The following is a 16,332-nucleotide window of genomic DNA, read 5'->3' as shown; positions in this document are numbered from 1 at the left end:
TTTCTGTGTCCCGTAGGTTGTATTCTGGGTATTGCTTAAGGCTAATTTGCTCTTATCCGTGTTCTGTCTCTCCCTCATGAAGGACAAGCAAGTTTGATTCCAGGATGCACGCATGGAACAGCATTTGCTCTACGTTGGTCACAAATGAGAATCTGCATGAGCTAGACCTGAGTAACAGCAAACTTCATGCTTCCTCTGTGAAGGGTCTCTGTCTTGCACTGAAAAATCCAAGATGCAAAGTCCAGAAACTGACGTAAGTGTGAGACGCCAGCAGCTCAAGAAGATACCCTAGGAGAATCTCCCAACTTCTCTCTTTTGATGAGTGTGGTTGACTATTTGCCAGAAGGCAAGCTACGTGCTCAGGAGGATAAAATAAACTGTGCTTGTATTTATGAAACTGCTACTCAGGCAAAGTAGGCTGAAATTTTAAAATGCCGATCTATCAAGAATGATCTCGCATTAGAGGCACCTGTGGACAAAGCAATTTTTCCCTAGGGCCTCAGTCCTGTTTTGAGCTGGATTTGAAGGAGTAGAAAACTTCGAGGGTATAGTGGAGTCAAAGCACTCAAGAAGAGCTACAGACACTTGTAGTCTGAGACTGTTTCGTGTCTTAAGCAAAAGTAGGTAGTGTTTGATGGGTCACTCCTGCATTCAGTGAGTATTGGGCATCTCCTCTGTGCCAGGTTCTGTTCTCAGTTCTGAGGTTCTAGCAGTGAAGCCAACAGATAACTCCTGCCATCAGGGATCTTACATTGTGTCAGGGAAGCAAACAAAATCATCAGAATAGGACCCAAGAGGGTGGCATCTCCCAAAGAAAACTGGGGGCTCAGAAAGGATGTATAAGGAGGAAAGTGGCTTGCATTTTTTAGGTAGGAAAGGCAGAAGGGCCTCACTGAAAAGGTATTTGGGTAAAGACAGACTTGACTCAGTGTAGGGAAGGAGGAGGGACTGTGCCCGTGGATACCTGGGGAAAAAGAGCATTCCAAGCCAAGAAAACGAGATAGAAGGCACCATGAGGAGAATGTACTTAGTATATTCAAATGATATCAACAAAGCCATCAGGCCTTCTATTACCAATTCTGGACATGTATTTCTGTCCAGTGACATGTTGGAGCCAGCTGCTACAACCTGGTGAGAGCCACTTGTGTGTGTGTACCTATCTTTGTAACTCCATTTAGTGACAGCAAGTGGGCAGATAGAAATTGGCCATGATTGGCTTGGAGAATTTACACCACAGAAATTGGCAAAGCTATAAATTAGGACTTTTTTTTTTTCCTGGAGATCCAGTGGTAACATTTATCAGCATACTGCTGCATTTGATGTGTATGTCTTTCCTCTTGGAGGCAACACCAGGGTTTCCTAGGCTTGTCCTGGGATGAATTAGGGAGAAAGATGAGCTGCAGAAAAGGGAAAAAGTATGTGAATTAAAAATAGAACCTTTTAAAATAAAGGTGAGCAGGGGGAGGGTCCTCTCTGGAGCTGGAGCACAGCTGTGGACTAAAGCGTATTGGTCCCCTGCTAATATGATCCAAGGAGGAATGAATGACAGGGTCTCAGATCTGGCTTGAAGATAGGAAGGAATTAGCAAATGGAGGTGGACCTTGTATAACAATTAAGGGGGGGGGGAAACTATAGAGGAGAGAGTAATGCGTAGCATTGAATCTGAGGTGGGATTTGTTGGAATGATCTGGTGTCTAGGCCAATGAATTCTACCTTGCTTTTCCCCCACCATTAGGTCTTACTTTTCAAGGTCTAAAGCCTAGATGTGTGCATTGATTCAACCAGTTAAGAGTGAAAGGTTTGATCGTAACTTTCCTCAAACCTCAGTGTATTGGGTGAGCTGGACCAAACTCATGAGAGGCAGGCAGAGGGGGCTGTGGCCTTCGTTTATTTTTTTAAAATACATTTAAGTTCAGGGGTACGAGTGTATGTCACTAGGTAAATGTGTGTCATGGGGTTTGTTGTACAGATTATTTCATCACCCAGATATTAATCCCAGTACCCATTAGTTATTTTTCCTGATCCTCTGCCTTTTCCCACTCTTCACCTTCCAACAGGCCCCAGTGTTCCTCACTATGTGTCCATGTCCAACAGGCCCCAGTGTTCCTCACTATGTGTCCATGTCCAACAGGCCCCAGTGTTCCTCACTATGTGTCCATGTCCAACAGGCCCCAGTGTTCCTCACTATGTGTCCATGTCCAACAGGCCCCAGTGTTCCTCACTATGTGTCCATGTGTTCTCATCATTTAGCTCCCACTTATAAGTGAGGACATGTGGTATTTTGTTTTCTGTTCCCGCATTAGCTGCCTAAGGATGATGGCCTCCAGCTCCATCCATGTTCTTGTAAAGGACATGATCTCATTCTTTTCTATGGCTGCATAGTATTCCATGGTGTATAGGCGCCACATTTTCTTTGTTTAGTCCATCATTGATGAGAATTTAGGTTGATTTCCTGTCTTTGCTATTGTGAATAGTGCTGCAATGAACGTACGTGTGCATGTGTCTTTATAATAGAACGATTTAAGTTCCTTTGGGCATATACCCAGTAATGGGATTGGGCAGTCTTCTTTTTGAATTTTTCTTTTAATATTAAACTTGTGGTCTTATTTAGTTCTCAAGATAAGGAGAAAGAAGTTCAGAAAATGCAAGAGAGTTATTGCTGGGCTTTTCTAGGTTGGATTGTATGTGTGTATGGGGGGGTCATTTCCTAGAAGAGTAGGTGGCCCCAGGACCTCTTCATGGCAGGTCTCTAGGAGAGGTGGAGAGGGAAGGAGGGATCCCTGACTTCGTACCTGCAACTGAGTTTACTGATTTTTTTGGGGGAGAGTATATTTTAGTTTTTATTTTCAAGGTCCAGTACCATGGCTCAGCCCTTGTTTTTAATTCCTTGTGTACCCTGTATAACCTTGGCAGTGAGTGTAGTAGAAGGCAGGGTGAGGAGGCAGACGGGATCCTGGAAACCAGTCTTCTCCCCCAATCCAGCTTTCATGTCCCTTCCCTTCCTCAGGTACAAATCGGTAACTCCTGAGTGGGTTCTGCAGGACCTCATTATTGCCCTTCAGGGTAACAGCAAGCTGACCCATCTGAACCTCAGCTCTAACAAGCTGGGAATGACTGTCCCCCTGATTCTTAAAGCTTTGAGACACTCAGCTTGCAACCTCAAGTATCTGTGGTAAGTCTTTGGCTCCCTAGATCTGTCAAGGGGGGTTGCAAGACCACCAGAAGCTTCCACGATCCACTGGGAGGGCTGACAGCACTCAGCCTTGTAGCAAAAGGAGACAGAGAAGGATGAGCAAAGGAGAATGTTCCTATGTGTAGAGCCGTGGTTCTCAAATTTTAATGTATATTAGCCTCACCTTGGGGGAGGTTATTTTTTATCTTGTTTTGTTTTTGAGACAGGGTCTCACTCTGTTGCCCGGGCTGGAGTGCAGTGATGTGATCTCTGCTTGCTGCAACCACTGCCTCCTTGGCTCAAGCAGTCCTCCCACTGCAGCCCCCGAGTGGCTGGTACCCACAGGTGTGTGCCACCACACCCAGTGAATTTTTGTACTTTTTGTAGAAATGGGGTTTTGCCATGTTGCCCAGGCTGGTCTTGAACTCCTGGACTCAAGCAATCTGCTTGCCTCGGCCTCTTGAGTGCTAGGATTACAGGCGTGAGTCACTGTGCCCGGCCCAACCTAGTGGGTGTTTTAAAATACAGATTCCAGTCCAGGTGTGGTGGCTCATGCCTGTAATCCCAGCACTTTGGGTGGCGGAGTGGGGCAAATCATGAGGTCAGGAGTTCAAGACCAGCCTGACCAACACGGTGAAACCCTGTCTCTACTAAAAAATACAAAAATTAGCCGGGTGTGGTGGCACATGCCTGTAATCTCAGCTACTCAGGAGGTTGAGGCAGGAGAATCGCTTGAACCCGGGAGTGGAGGTTGCAGTGAGCCAAGATTGTGACACTGCACTCCAGCCTGGGCAACAGAGCAAGACTCTAACTCAAAAAAAAAAAAATAATAATACAGATCCCAGGAACTCAACTGCAGAGATCCTGCACATTTGGGGTGGGACCTGAGAATGAGCACTTCTAACAGGCTACCACGTCATGCTGCTCTTGCTGGATCATGGACCACGCTTTGAGTAGCGTTGACATGCGGGCCATCCAACCTCTGAAAGGGATGAGGAAGAGGGAGAAAATCAGCTTTCATTCATGGAGCAGGGGGGTCTGTAAACACAGATCACTCTTTCAAAGAGTAACCGTCTGTCTCGGGGCCTCTATGATAGGTTGGAGTCCTGTGGCCTTACCCACCAGATTTGTCAGCTCTTTCTCAAACTCACTGAGAACACAAGTCTCAACTTCCTCAGCCTGGGGGACAATGATCTCTCTGATGTGAGAAGCCTGAGGGAGTCCTCCACGCTACCAACGTGTCCCCTGAAGGAGCTGTCGTAAGTCTTGCGGCCTTCTCAAAGCATCTTCTTTGCAAGCTGGAGTGGCACAGTGGGGGTGGCAGTGGGTATGTTTTGGGGAACCTTAGGGATCCCCCTACTGCGTTTACTTATCACATTGACATACTTATTTTCTATCTTTCTGTCTTTCTTTCTGTCTATCATCTGCCTTTTTTTTTTTTTTTTCTTTTTGAGATGGAGTCTCACTCTGTCACCCAGGCTGGAGTATGGTGGCACGATCTTGGCTCACTGTAACCTCCACCTCCTGGGTTCAAGCAATTCTCCTACCTCAGCCTCCAGAATAGCTGGAATTACAGTCACACACCACCATCCCTAGCTAATTTTTGTAATTTTAGTACAGATGGGATTTCACCATGTTGGCCAGGCTGGTCTCGAACTCCTGACCTCAGGTGATCCACTCGCCTTGGCCTCCCGAGGTGCTGGGATTCCAGGCGTGAGCCACCACGCCTGGCCTCTTCTTTCTTCCCACCACCTTAGGTCTCAGTTCCAGCCAGTTTTCCCCTCACTTTGATCATGGCTATCTCACACGGCAGCCTTTCTTTGCATAATTTCCTTAGGCTTCTTTGATTCTCCCCAAATCCAGGGGTTTTCAACTGGATTCTATTAAATTAGTTGAAACTGGGAATGATTTGATTTTTGTCCCCCAGGGGACATTTGGCAATGCCTGGACAACATATTTGGTTGTCCTGATGGTGTAGGGGTTGCTACTAGTGGGTAACACCTAGTGGGTAAAGGTCAGTTATTATTAACATCCTGTAATGCACAGGGCAGTCCTCTCATTCTGCAACTAAGTGCGATCCAGCCCACACCTCAATAGGGCTGAGAAAACCCTACCTTGACTCACCTTTTTCTCTTTGAGATGGAGTCTCCCTCTGTCACCCAGGCTGGAGTACAGTGGTGCACTCTTGGCTCACCACAACCTCCGCCTCTTGGGTTCAAGCAATTCTCCTGCCTCAGCCTTTCTGAGTAGCTGGGACTACAGGTGTGTGCCACCATGCCCAGATATATATGTATATATGTGTGTGTATATATATGTATATATGTGTGTATATATATGTATATATATATATGTATATATGTGTGTGTGTATATACGTGTATATATATGTATGTATATATATATGTATTTTTTTTTTTAGTGGAGATGAGGTTTCTCCATGTTGGCCAGGCTGCTCTCGAACTCTTGACCTCAGGTGATCCACCCGCCTTGGCCTCCCAAACTGCTGGGATTACAGGCGTGAGCCACTGCGCCTGGCCCTTTTTCTCCTTCTTTAAGCTTTTGTTCTTTCTCCAATTTAATCTTCCCATAATGTTTGGGTCTCGGGGGTTAAGGGGTTGAGAGAGAAAGGTAGAGGAACCTGGGCATCATGGCTGAGGCTCACCTTGCACCTGCACCTTCCACAGCCTGGAGAAATGCAACTTGTCGGCAGCCAGCTGTCAGGACCTGGCCTTTTTTCTCACCAGCATCCAACACGTAACTCGATTGTGCCTGGGATTTAATCGGCTCCAAGATGATGGCATAAAGCTATTGTGTGCGGCCCTGACTCACCCCAAGTGTGCCTTAGAGAGACTGGAGTAAGTTTTCCCTAGTTCCATTTCTAGAAATGACTCTATGGGCACAGATATCTAGAACAATGGTTTCTTCATTTGATATCTATTTATATTATTAAAAAGTAACATTCATTGAGTAATTACTATGTGCCAGGAATTGCTCTAAAACAGATTCAGAGTAGCATCCTGGATTTGTTGATCCCATCTCTGGAGCTTTTGCCAAGAAACTTAATTTCCACGAGGACCCCAGGAAGTAATGAATTTTTTGGTCAACCCATATGTGAGCTCCTAGCAGAGACAGAACAAGGCCTCAAGGCTGGGGTGGTAGATATGACAGATTTACTTCCTGCCCATGTGGAAGGTATAGTTTTATGAGTGACATATAAAAACAAAACAATAGATATGAAGAAAAACAAAGTAGAACGAGAGTAGAATGACAGGGATGGGGTTGATTTCCCATCCTTCAAATAGTCTTCTCTCACTAACCTATTTGAAGAGGTGATACTTAAATAGAGACTCAGATGAAGCAAGGGAGGCAGCCGTATGCGGAGAAGGAACAGCAGAGTGAAAGGCCTGAGGTTGGGCTGGGCAAGATGGCTCACACCTGTAATCCCAGCACTTTGGGAGGCTGAGGGGGGCGGATCATGAGGTCAGGAATTCTGAGACCAGCCTGACCAACACGGCAAAACCCCATCTCTACTAAAGATACACAAAAAATTAGCCGGGCGTGGTGCCTATAATCCCAGCCACTCAGGAGGCAGAGGCAGGAGAATCACTAGAACCCAGGAGGTGAAGGTTTCAGTGAGCTGAGATCATGCCACTACACTCCAGCCTGGATGACAGAGTGAGACTCCATCTCAAAAGGTTGGAATAAGCACAGCATGTTGGAGGAACAACAATGAGGAAGCTAGCATGGTTGGAGTAGACTGAGGGCGATAGTGGTAGGAGATGGCAGTGCCTGGGATATGCTGGGCTGTGTAGGAATCTGTTTTGTCTGGAGTGAGATGGAAAGTCATCCTTGGATTGGAAGTGGGATGTTACCTTAATCTGACGTACTTTGAAAGATCATGCAGGCTGCTGTGGACAGGTGGACTACAGTCGGGGCAAAAATACCAGTATGAGCAAGAGATAGGGCTCCTATCAACCAGGAGGGAGTGGCCCATGGGGAGGTTATAGGATTTCAGGATAGATCGGAAGGTAGAGCCAATGGGGTTTGCCAATGGATTCGAGGTGGTTTAGGGGGGAGGGTACCAAGAACACCTCCCAGAGGGTAAGGTTGGCAGCTAGGTAAAGGGTGGGACCATTCTCCAACGCAGGAAAGATTGGGGGCAGAGCAGGGTCTGGGTAAGAAGAGTTTGGGTTGGGGATATAGGAGCTTGAGATGCCATTCAGAGATGTTATGTGAGCTGTTGTAGGCAGGACTGCGGGAATCCAGAGGATTGCCTTGTGGGAATGAGAGACCCCGTACAGTGGTGGACGCACGAAGAGATTCTTTAGGTCTCCTCTTCTCTAGCTGCATCGTGCTGCTCTGGTGCAGGTGTGGAATAGAGGGAAAGGTGGGTTTTCCTGAGACTGGACAATTGTCAGGTGAGTATAAAAAGCACAGAAAAGGCCAAGGGCCTTTAGGTGTCACCAAGTTGATTATCCTGGAGAACCACAGACTCTGAACTGGCAAAGGAGCAGAGGGCCACTGCTCATTCGGCACTGAGTCTCCAAGAATGGGATTATCGATAGGTGATTCACACACATAATGTGAGTTAATCATACATGTGTAATTATACGTGTATGATCATGATACAATGTGTAGAATTGTAACACCATTATAACTAATTATAATTAGTATTATAACCCTAATATATTATTACAACTCTATTATAGCCCTAATAATTAGTATAATTATAACTGTTATAATTCTACACATTGTAACATCATATACATATAGGTTGTAATTTTAACCAATTATAATTGTAATTATATAATTACGACTACTATTACATAGTTATTTATATATTATAACAGTTAAGTTATAATTTATAATGTAATTGATTGTAATTTTACATATATACATGTATAATTATAACATATATTTCATTATATATTTACATTATGATATATGTATTATGCAATATATATGTAATATATAGTTAATATTTAATATGTTAACGATATACTATTACGTAACTACATATATTTTCATAAAACATATGTTAACACATATTATGCAATACATGCATATCTAATATATGACATCTCTATTTGTGATATCATAATCTTCTATAACCTGTACACTGCCTGTTTGCCAAGTGCCGCCCAAGCACATGCACTGCTCATGGGCTCACTGGCAGCTCTCTGCCAGACCATCCTACTGCACTTTAGAATGGAAGGCAATGAAGGCTGAAAGGAGTGCAGGAGCTTGTTGAGGGTCACCCAGCTGCTGACAGACAAGCCCATTTGGACCCACGCCCAACTGGCTCCAGAGCCTTGGAGCCTTGAAAGTTTTTTTTTTTCTCTATTTTTTCCTAAACCAGTCACTAATGAGAACCACAGACTTGGTGTACTCACTGTAGAAATCTGGATCGAGGGAGGGTTATGGTATGCAAGATACTGCCATAGCCTGGGTCGGTGTCCAGCTAAAAAGAAAGACCATGTCGTCCAGGGAGCTGCTGCATGTGTAGACTCGGAGGGGGACCTGAGGCTCTGTCCCAGGAGCCTGGGTCTGGGCTGCTTCCCTGAGTGTCCATCTCTGTGGCTCTCACCCTGCAGGCTCTGGTTTTGCCAGCTGGCAGCACCCGCTTGCAAGCACTTGTCAGATGCTCTCCTGCAGAACAGGAGCCTGACGCACCTGAATCTGAGCAAGAACAGCCTGAGAGACGAGGGAGTCAAGTTCCTGTGTGAGGCCTTGGGTCGCCCAGATGGTAACCTGCAGAGCCTGAAGTAAGTTTTCTTGGCTCCCTCTGAGTTAGCGGATGGAGGAGAGCGATGGGAACTGACCCACCAATGCCTGAGTTCCTGATGGGGTTTGAATGAGGCGTGGACAAGCTCTTTGCCATGGAGGAGCTTCTGGTTTTGTCGGGGGTGTGGGATGGGGAAAGTGGGAGGACCGTGAATGTGTGTGTGTCTGGGGGACCTCGAGACCAGCCCCCGGGTTTGGTGTTTCACTGGGAGGAGCTTCTGGTTTTGTCGGGGGTGTGGGATGGGGAAAGTGGGAGGACTGTGAATGTGTGTGTGTCCGGGGGACCTCGAGACCAGCCCCCGGGTTTGATGTTTCACTGGGAGGACTTGGGATCCAGCCCATAGTCGTATTCACGGCTACACTTCATCAGGGTGAAAGGACACAAGGCAGATCAGCAAAGGGAAAGGGGCTTGGGACAGAGTCCAGAGGAAACCAGACATAAGCTCCCAGGAGCCCTCTCCCTGTGCAATCACATGTGGGATATGACAAGGTTTCTCTTCAAATAGCCTGATCAATCCTTTTTTCTTTAATCCACAGTGCCCCTCCCCTTCCCTTTCCTTCTCTTTCTTTCTGCCTTTACTACGTGCCCAGGCATGCTAACAGCACCAGTGGCTTATCAGTATCATCTCACCTTCCTTTCTTTGGGAAGAAAACTAGCTCTCCAGCTCATCGCAGACGACTTTTCCCCCTCTCCCCTCTCTCCCTTACTCTCCCTTCTCTCCCTTACTCTCCCTTCTCTCCCTTAAGTGCCCACATTATCTAAGAAAAAGTTCAAACGTTTAGCCAATCAGGTCTAGTTGAGATTGTGTGGTCCGACCCCAGCCAATGGGGAAAGGGCACGGGGTCAGGATTTGCATCAGGGATAAAAACTTTCATTCTCCTTTGTTCTATGTGCTCTCGTGGCAACGGGCCAAAGAGAAGCACCCTCTGTGCAGAGGTAAATTTGCTTTGCTGAGAAATCCTTTGTCTGAGTGCTCGCCTTTTCCTTAAGACTCCAAGCTTGCTCTCCAACATCACACAGGACACACAATTCCTCCAGCCACCAGCTGTGGCAATCATGCCAAGTGTGCCAGGGCAGCCCATTAGAGACCCTGAGCCCAGAGTTTTTACTGAGTGCTGGTTACGTGCGGTCTAGCATGTACCAAGACGTGAGCCACTGTGCCTGGCCGGTCAAGGGATTTGTTATTCTTCCAGGGGATTTTGAAACTTTAGAGAGAAGAGCATATATTACAATCCATGCTCGAACTTCAACAATTATTGATTTATGGCCTATCTCCTTTCATCTAAAGCTTCACCAACACTCAGTAATGGGATTGCTGGGTCAAATGGGATTCCTGGTTCTAGATTTTTTTTTTTTTTTTTTTTTTAAGATGGAGTCTCGTTCTGTCGCTCAGGCTGGAATGCAGTGTTGTGATCTCAGCTCACTGCAAGCTCAGCCTCCTGGGTTCATGCCATTCTCCTGCCTCAGCCTCCTGTGTAGCTGGGACTACAGGTGCGCGCCACCATGCCCGGCTAATTTTTTGTATTTTTTTTTAGTACAGATGGGGTTTCACCATGTTAGCCAGGATGGTCTCAATCTCCTGACCTCGTGATCCACCCGCCTTGGCCTCCCAAAGTGCTAGGATTACAGGCGTGAGCCACCGCGCCTGGCCTGGTTCTAGATTCTCGAGGAATCGTCACACTGTCTTCCACAATGGTTGAACTAATTTCTCCCTCTAAGATTATTTTGAGGCCCATCCCGTGGGTCATATCTCTTCCTTTGTAAACACAAAGTAGTTTTATATTTGCATCTGCGTTTATAAGAATGAAGTTGAGTATGTTTCAAATACTGACAACCATTGATATAAACTTCCAGATTAAAAAAACCTGTTGATAAAATTTGCTGATTTTTTTTTAACATGTTTCATTTTGGTTTTCCCCTAGTCACTTGTAGGGAATTCTTTCTTGTTTTTAAAACTTTAATCGTTTTATTGTAAATTTACCATCTGTATATGTTTTGGGGGTACAAACTTTATGAATACAATGTGGAATAATTAATGTGTCCATCACCTCAAATACTTAACAATTTTTTGTGGTGACAATATTTGAAATTTATTATGTTAGCAATTTTGAAAGGTACAATGTTCTATTAAGTATGTTTGCCATGCCATGGAATAGATCTCAAAAAAAAAAGCCAACAATTATATTCCTGCTGAGATTTTTGTACCCTTTGACCACCATCTCTAAACTCTAGGGAAATCTGACTGTCTTTGATTTGCATGTATCATTTATCAGGCTGGCAGTTCTCTTACACTTAGCCTTTGATGGGTTAGCCACATGGACATTCTTCACGTAGTCAAAACTTTTTTTTTTTTTTTTAAACAGACTCTTGCTCTGTCGCCCAGGCTGGAGTACAATGGTGCGATCTCGGCTCACTGCAACCTCCACCTCCCGGGTTTAAGCTATTCTCCTGCCTCAGCCTCCCAAGTAGCTGGGATTGCAGGCACCCGCCACCACGCCTGGATAATTCTTGTATTTTTAGTAGAGACGGGGTTTTACCCTGTTGGGCAGGCTGGTCTCGAACTCCTGACCTCATGATCCACCCGCCTCAGCCTCCCAAAGTGCTGGGATTACAGGCGTGAGCCACCATGCCCGGCCAAACCTTTTTGGGATTGGGGGGTGTGTTTAAGGATTTTGGATTACTCTTTCTCCTCCTGTCTCTTCCTTGTCCTTCCTCTCCTCATCCCTCCCCACCTCAACCCATATTTTCTCCAAACAGTCACCTGGATTAACTATTTTGAACTTCTTATGGTATAGTAATTTATTCTGGGAAATTCAGACCTGCCGTTATGGGAGATTCCTGGTATCTTCAGCTCAACTGTCCAGCTCGAAGGCTGAGAATCGTGCACTGTGATGGTAACCACCACAGAGAGGCCCTCCACATTCATGCACCTGCGGGGGGGCGTGGGAGGGAGAGGGCTGTGTTGCTGTGCCCTCGGCTTTCTATCTCAGGTAAATAGAGCACCTGGAGGTGTCTCGGCCCTCCTGACTCGCACCCTCCTCCTTCGAGGCTTGGGACAAAAGTCTGGCTTCAGGGTGTCTCCTTTCCTTGGACGTGAGATGGGCAGTTGTAAACACAGCACAGCTTCGGGACGCAATTACTTTCCCCCCTTTTGTATGTTTTTATTTTGCAGTTTGTCAGGTTGTTCTTTCACAAGAGAGGGCTGTCGAGAGCTGGCTAATGCCCTCAGCCATAATCATAATGTGAAAATCTTGGATTTGGGAGAAAATGATCTTCAGGATGATGGAGTGAAGCTACTGTGTGAGGCTCTGAAACCACATCGTGCATTGCACACACTTGGGTGAGTTGATGCTGTTCTCCTTGCAGAGTCTTCCTTCTCTACTCTTGCGGGTGAGGAGATATAATCGGATCCCATCAGGGGTTAGAAAGTAAGGACAAGCCATCTAAGAAATCTCGCCCAGGTGTGGTGGCTCACGCCCGTAACCCCAGCACTTTGGGAGGCCAAGGTGGGTGGATCACCTGAGGTCAGGAGTTCGAGAGCAGCCTGACCAACATGGGGAAACCCCGTCTCTACTAAAAATACAAAAATTAGCTGGGAGCAGTGGCTCACACCTGTAATCCCAGCATTTGGGGAGGTCGAGGTGGGCGGATCACCTGAGGTCAGGAGCTCAAGACAAGCCTGGCCAACATGGGGAAGCCCCGTCTCTACTAAAAATACGAAAATTAGCCGGGTGTATAGGTGGGCATCTGTAGTCCCAGCTACTCAGGAGGCTGAGGCAGGAGAATCGCTTGAACCCGGGAGGTAGAGGTTGCAGTGAGCTGAGATTGTGCCATTGCACTCCAGCCTGGGAGACAAGAGCGAAACTCCATCTCAAAAAAAAAAAAAAAAAAAAAAAACTCTCCTGCTAGATGATAAGCTTGAAGTTTTTCACGTTTAGAGAAGTGTTTTACTCTTGTTACCACCATCCTTGGTACATTGTAAATATTGTCTCTCCCAATCTGCCCATGGTGGGTGCCAGGTGCTGGGAAGTTGAGGGGAGCGCAGCCTGCTCCCCACTGTGAAACTTCACTTCACCGTTGTTAACCATCATGCAACGTGTACTAAGCAGACTAAGATGAGTTGCTCTGAACTGTAGGATTTTTTGCTAAATGTGGCTTACATGATAGCAATTTCTCATGTAGGGAATGGTTCCATTAGCTCAGTGATGTTTTCAGAAACGGTGTTAGGATTTGTTAGTATCAAATGAACCGACTCAAATCGTAAACCACCTCCAGCATTGTTGGGGTTTACCAGCCACCTCAAACCTCTATTCAGAGATTGTTAAATCTACTATATAGACACCACACATTAAATTATTGGTTTAAACATAAACTAGACTTGTTCTCTCATAGGCCTGAAAGAAACATGAATAGGTTAACGTTATCTGCAGTGCCAAATTTAAGATAGTGTGGCATAAATGCATTCTGAATCAAGTTTATCTTCAAAAAAATCAGTTAACGAAGCAACTTACTGAACTATTTCCTTAGAGAGACTCATTCTGACTTTTTTCTTTCTAAAAGAAGGGCTTTATGGTTTTTTGTTTGTTTTGATGGGGTCTCACTCTGTCACCCAGGCTGGAGTGCAGTGGCGCGATCTCAGCTCAGTGCAACCTCAAGCAATCCTTCCTCCTCAGCCTCCTGAGTAGCTGGGACAACAGGTGCACGCTACTACACCCACCTATTTTTTTGTATTTATTATAGAAATGAGGTTTCACCATATTGCCCAGGCTGGTCTCAAACTCCTAAGCTCAAGTGATCTGCCTGCCTCAGTCTCCCAAAGCGTTGGGATTACTGACATGAGCCACTGCGCCTGGCCAGCGTGTAATAGTTATTTATGAACTCAGGTGGAGATCTCTGATGTGTTAAACTGATCTAATGTATTTTCTCACTTTTGTCTTTGTGTTTCTAGTAGCTAGCCAACCCTATGTTCAAATTTTGTATTGTTGAATTTAGAATAAGATGGAAAAAAGTGTAAATAAGGAATAATAGTGCTATTTCAGTTCTTTCAAAGATCTAATAAACTCATATCCCTTGTATACTAAAATGGTTTGTTTCACATTCTGGCAGGTTAAGTTTTTGTTTCCTCCTCCATCAAATACAGTTTAAAATAGTATGTACCTTTGATAAGATTGATAGATGGGTTAGATGAGTTATATGTCAGTATTTAAAAGGTGCCCGGCATGCAGTAAATACTCCACTCTTTTCCTTTTTTTTTTTTTTTTTGTGAGCTGGAGTCTTGCTCTGTCGCCCAGGCTGGAGTGCAGTGGTGCAATCTTGACTCACTGCAACTTCCACGCCGTGGGCTCAAGCAATTCTCTGCCTCAGCCTCCCAAGCAGCTGGGATTACAGACACCCACCACCACGCCTGGCTAATTTTTGTATTTTTTGTAGTAGAGACAGGGTTTCACCATCTTGTTGAGGCTGGTGTTGAACTCCTGACCTTGTGATCCACCCACCTCAGCCTCCCTAAGTGCTGGGATTACAGGTGTGAGCCACCGCGCCCAGCCCTTTTTTTTTTTTTTTTGAGACAGAATCTTGCTGTCGCCAGGCTGGAGTGCAGTGGTGTGATCTCGGCTCACTGCAACATCCACCTCCCGGGTTCAAGCGATTCTCCTGCCTCAGCCTCCTGAGTACCTGGAACTACAGATGCATGCCAACATGCCTGGCTAATTTTTGTATTTTAATAGAGATGGGGTTTCACCATGTTGCCCAGGATGGTCTCTGTCTCTTGACCTCATGATCCACCCACCTCGGCCTCCCAAAGTGCTGGGATTATAGGCGTGAGCCACTGTGCCTGGCCAAGTGCTCCACTCTTAAGCAGTCTGCTTTAGTAATAGTTTTTTTCCTGCAGATGTGGTATCTCTTTTCTAACTTCCCAGTCTCAGAGGACTATCTGTTGTGCTTTCTTCCCACCCGCCCCTAGGTTGGCGAAATGCAATCTGACAACTGCTTGCTGCCAGCATCTCTTCTCTGTTCTCAGCAGCAGTAAGAGCCTGGTCAATCTGAACCTTCTAGGCAATGAATTGGATACTGATGGTGTCAAGATGCTATGTAAGGCTTTGAAAAAGTCGACATGCAGGCTGCAGAAACTCGGGTAAACCTCACTAACTTTTCTGCAGGGGAGAACATACAGGGACAAGGCTAGATTGACTAGGCTTCTAGAGCATGTGTCAGGTTTCCATTGCACTCGGCTTCCTCAGGCCATGCAGGCCAACAGAACTTCCAGTAAGGGTGGGAGTGATCTCTGTGCTGTGCACCTGCTGCGTAGCTACGAGCGGCATCTCATCATTGGGCACTTGAAACATGGTTAGTGTGACTGGGAACTGAATTAGTAGTTTTCTTTTTTCTTTCTCCTTTTTTGAGACAGTGTCTCACTCTGTCACCCAGGCTAGAGTGCAGTGGTGTCATCTTGATTCACTGCAACCTCCACCTCCCGGGTTTAAGCAATTTTCCTGCCTCAGCCTCCTGAGTAGCTGGAGCTACAGGCACCCACCACCATGCCCAGCTAATTTTTGTATTTTTGTAGAGATGGGGGTTTCACCATAGTGGCCAGGCTGGTCTTGAACTCCTGACCTCAGGTGATCCACCCACCTCGGCCTCTCAAAGTGCTGGGATTACAGGCATGAGCCACCATGCCCGGACTGTTTTTTTCTTTTATTTCTTTTTTGAGATGGAGTCTTGCTCTGTCACCCAGGCTGGAGTGCAGTGGCACAGTCTCAGTTCACTACAACCTCCCCATCCTGGTTCAAGTGATTCTCTTGACTCAGCCTCCCCAGTAGCTGGGACTACAGGTGCATGCCACTACGCCTGGCTAATTTTTTCTTTTTTTTTTTTAACATACTTTTAGTAGACACGGGGGTTTCACCATGTTGGCCTGCCTCCCAAAGTGCTGCGATTACAGGCGTGAGCCACTGCTCCTGGCCACCAGCCTATTTTAATATAAATATAAATTTTTAATTTTATTAGGTTGGTGCAAAGTAATTTTGGTGTTTGCTATTACTTTTAATGCAGTGGTTTTAAAGTAATGGTTTTTGCTGTCACTTTTAGTGGCAAAAATGGCAATTACTTTTGCATCAACCTACTAATTAAATCTTAACAGCCACATGTCGCTAATGACTACCGTACTGGATGGTGCAGTCCTGGAGACTTTTGGGTATTTTGAGAGCCTGCTTCTGTTTATCATTCTTGTTCCTATTGTACGTGTCACTCCATAGCCATTAACTTGTGGCTTCTTTTTCAATACCGACTCTGGGCCAAGCACCATGGCATGGTAGACAGGGGGGAAACAAACGGACATGAGCCTTGTCCTTGAGAGTCTTGAGTTCTCCTCCAGGAGA

General features: G+C 45.8%; 1 protein-coding gene across 2 annotated transcripts in view; it reads left to right on the top strand.

The window, feature by feature from the left end:
• Nucleotides 1-16,332, top strand: part of NLRP13 (NLR family pyrin domain containing 13) — a 47,064-nt gene that overhangs the window by 26,830 nt on the left and 3,902 nt on the right. For both annotated transcript variants that reach the window (XM_057300556.2, XM_063599694.1), the window contains 6 exons: nucleotides 83-253; nucleotides 3,008-3,172; nucleotides 5,856-6,026; nucleotides 8,766-8,936; nucleotides 12,129-12,296; nucleotides 14,919-15,089. In XM_057300556.2, coding sequence (XP_057156539.2) covers nucleotides 83-253; nucleotides 3,008-3,172; nucleotides 5,856-6,026; nucleotides 8,766-8,936; nucleotides 12,129-12,296; nucleotides 14,919-15,089 — 1,017 coding nt within the window. The remainder of the gene's footprint in view (nucleotides 1-82; nucleotides 254-3,007; nucleotides 3,173-5,855; nucleotides 6,027-8,765; nucleotides 8,937-12,128; nucleotides 12,297-14,918; nucleotides 15,090-16,332) is intronic.

Source organism: Pan paniscus, chromosome 20 (assembly GCF_029289425.2).
Source record: "Pan paniscus chromosome 20, NHGRI_mPanPan1-v2.0_pri, whole genome shotgun sequence".
NCBI classification, from domain to species: Eukaryota; Metazoa; Chordata; class Mammalia; order Primates; family Hominidae; genus Pan; species Pan paniscus.
This window is presented reverse-complemented; position numbering and strand designations above follow the sequence as displayed.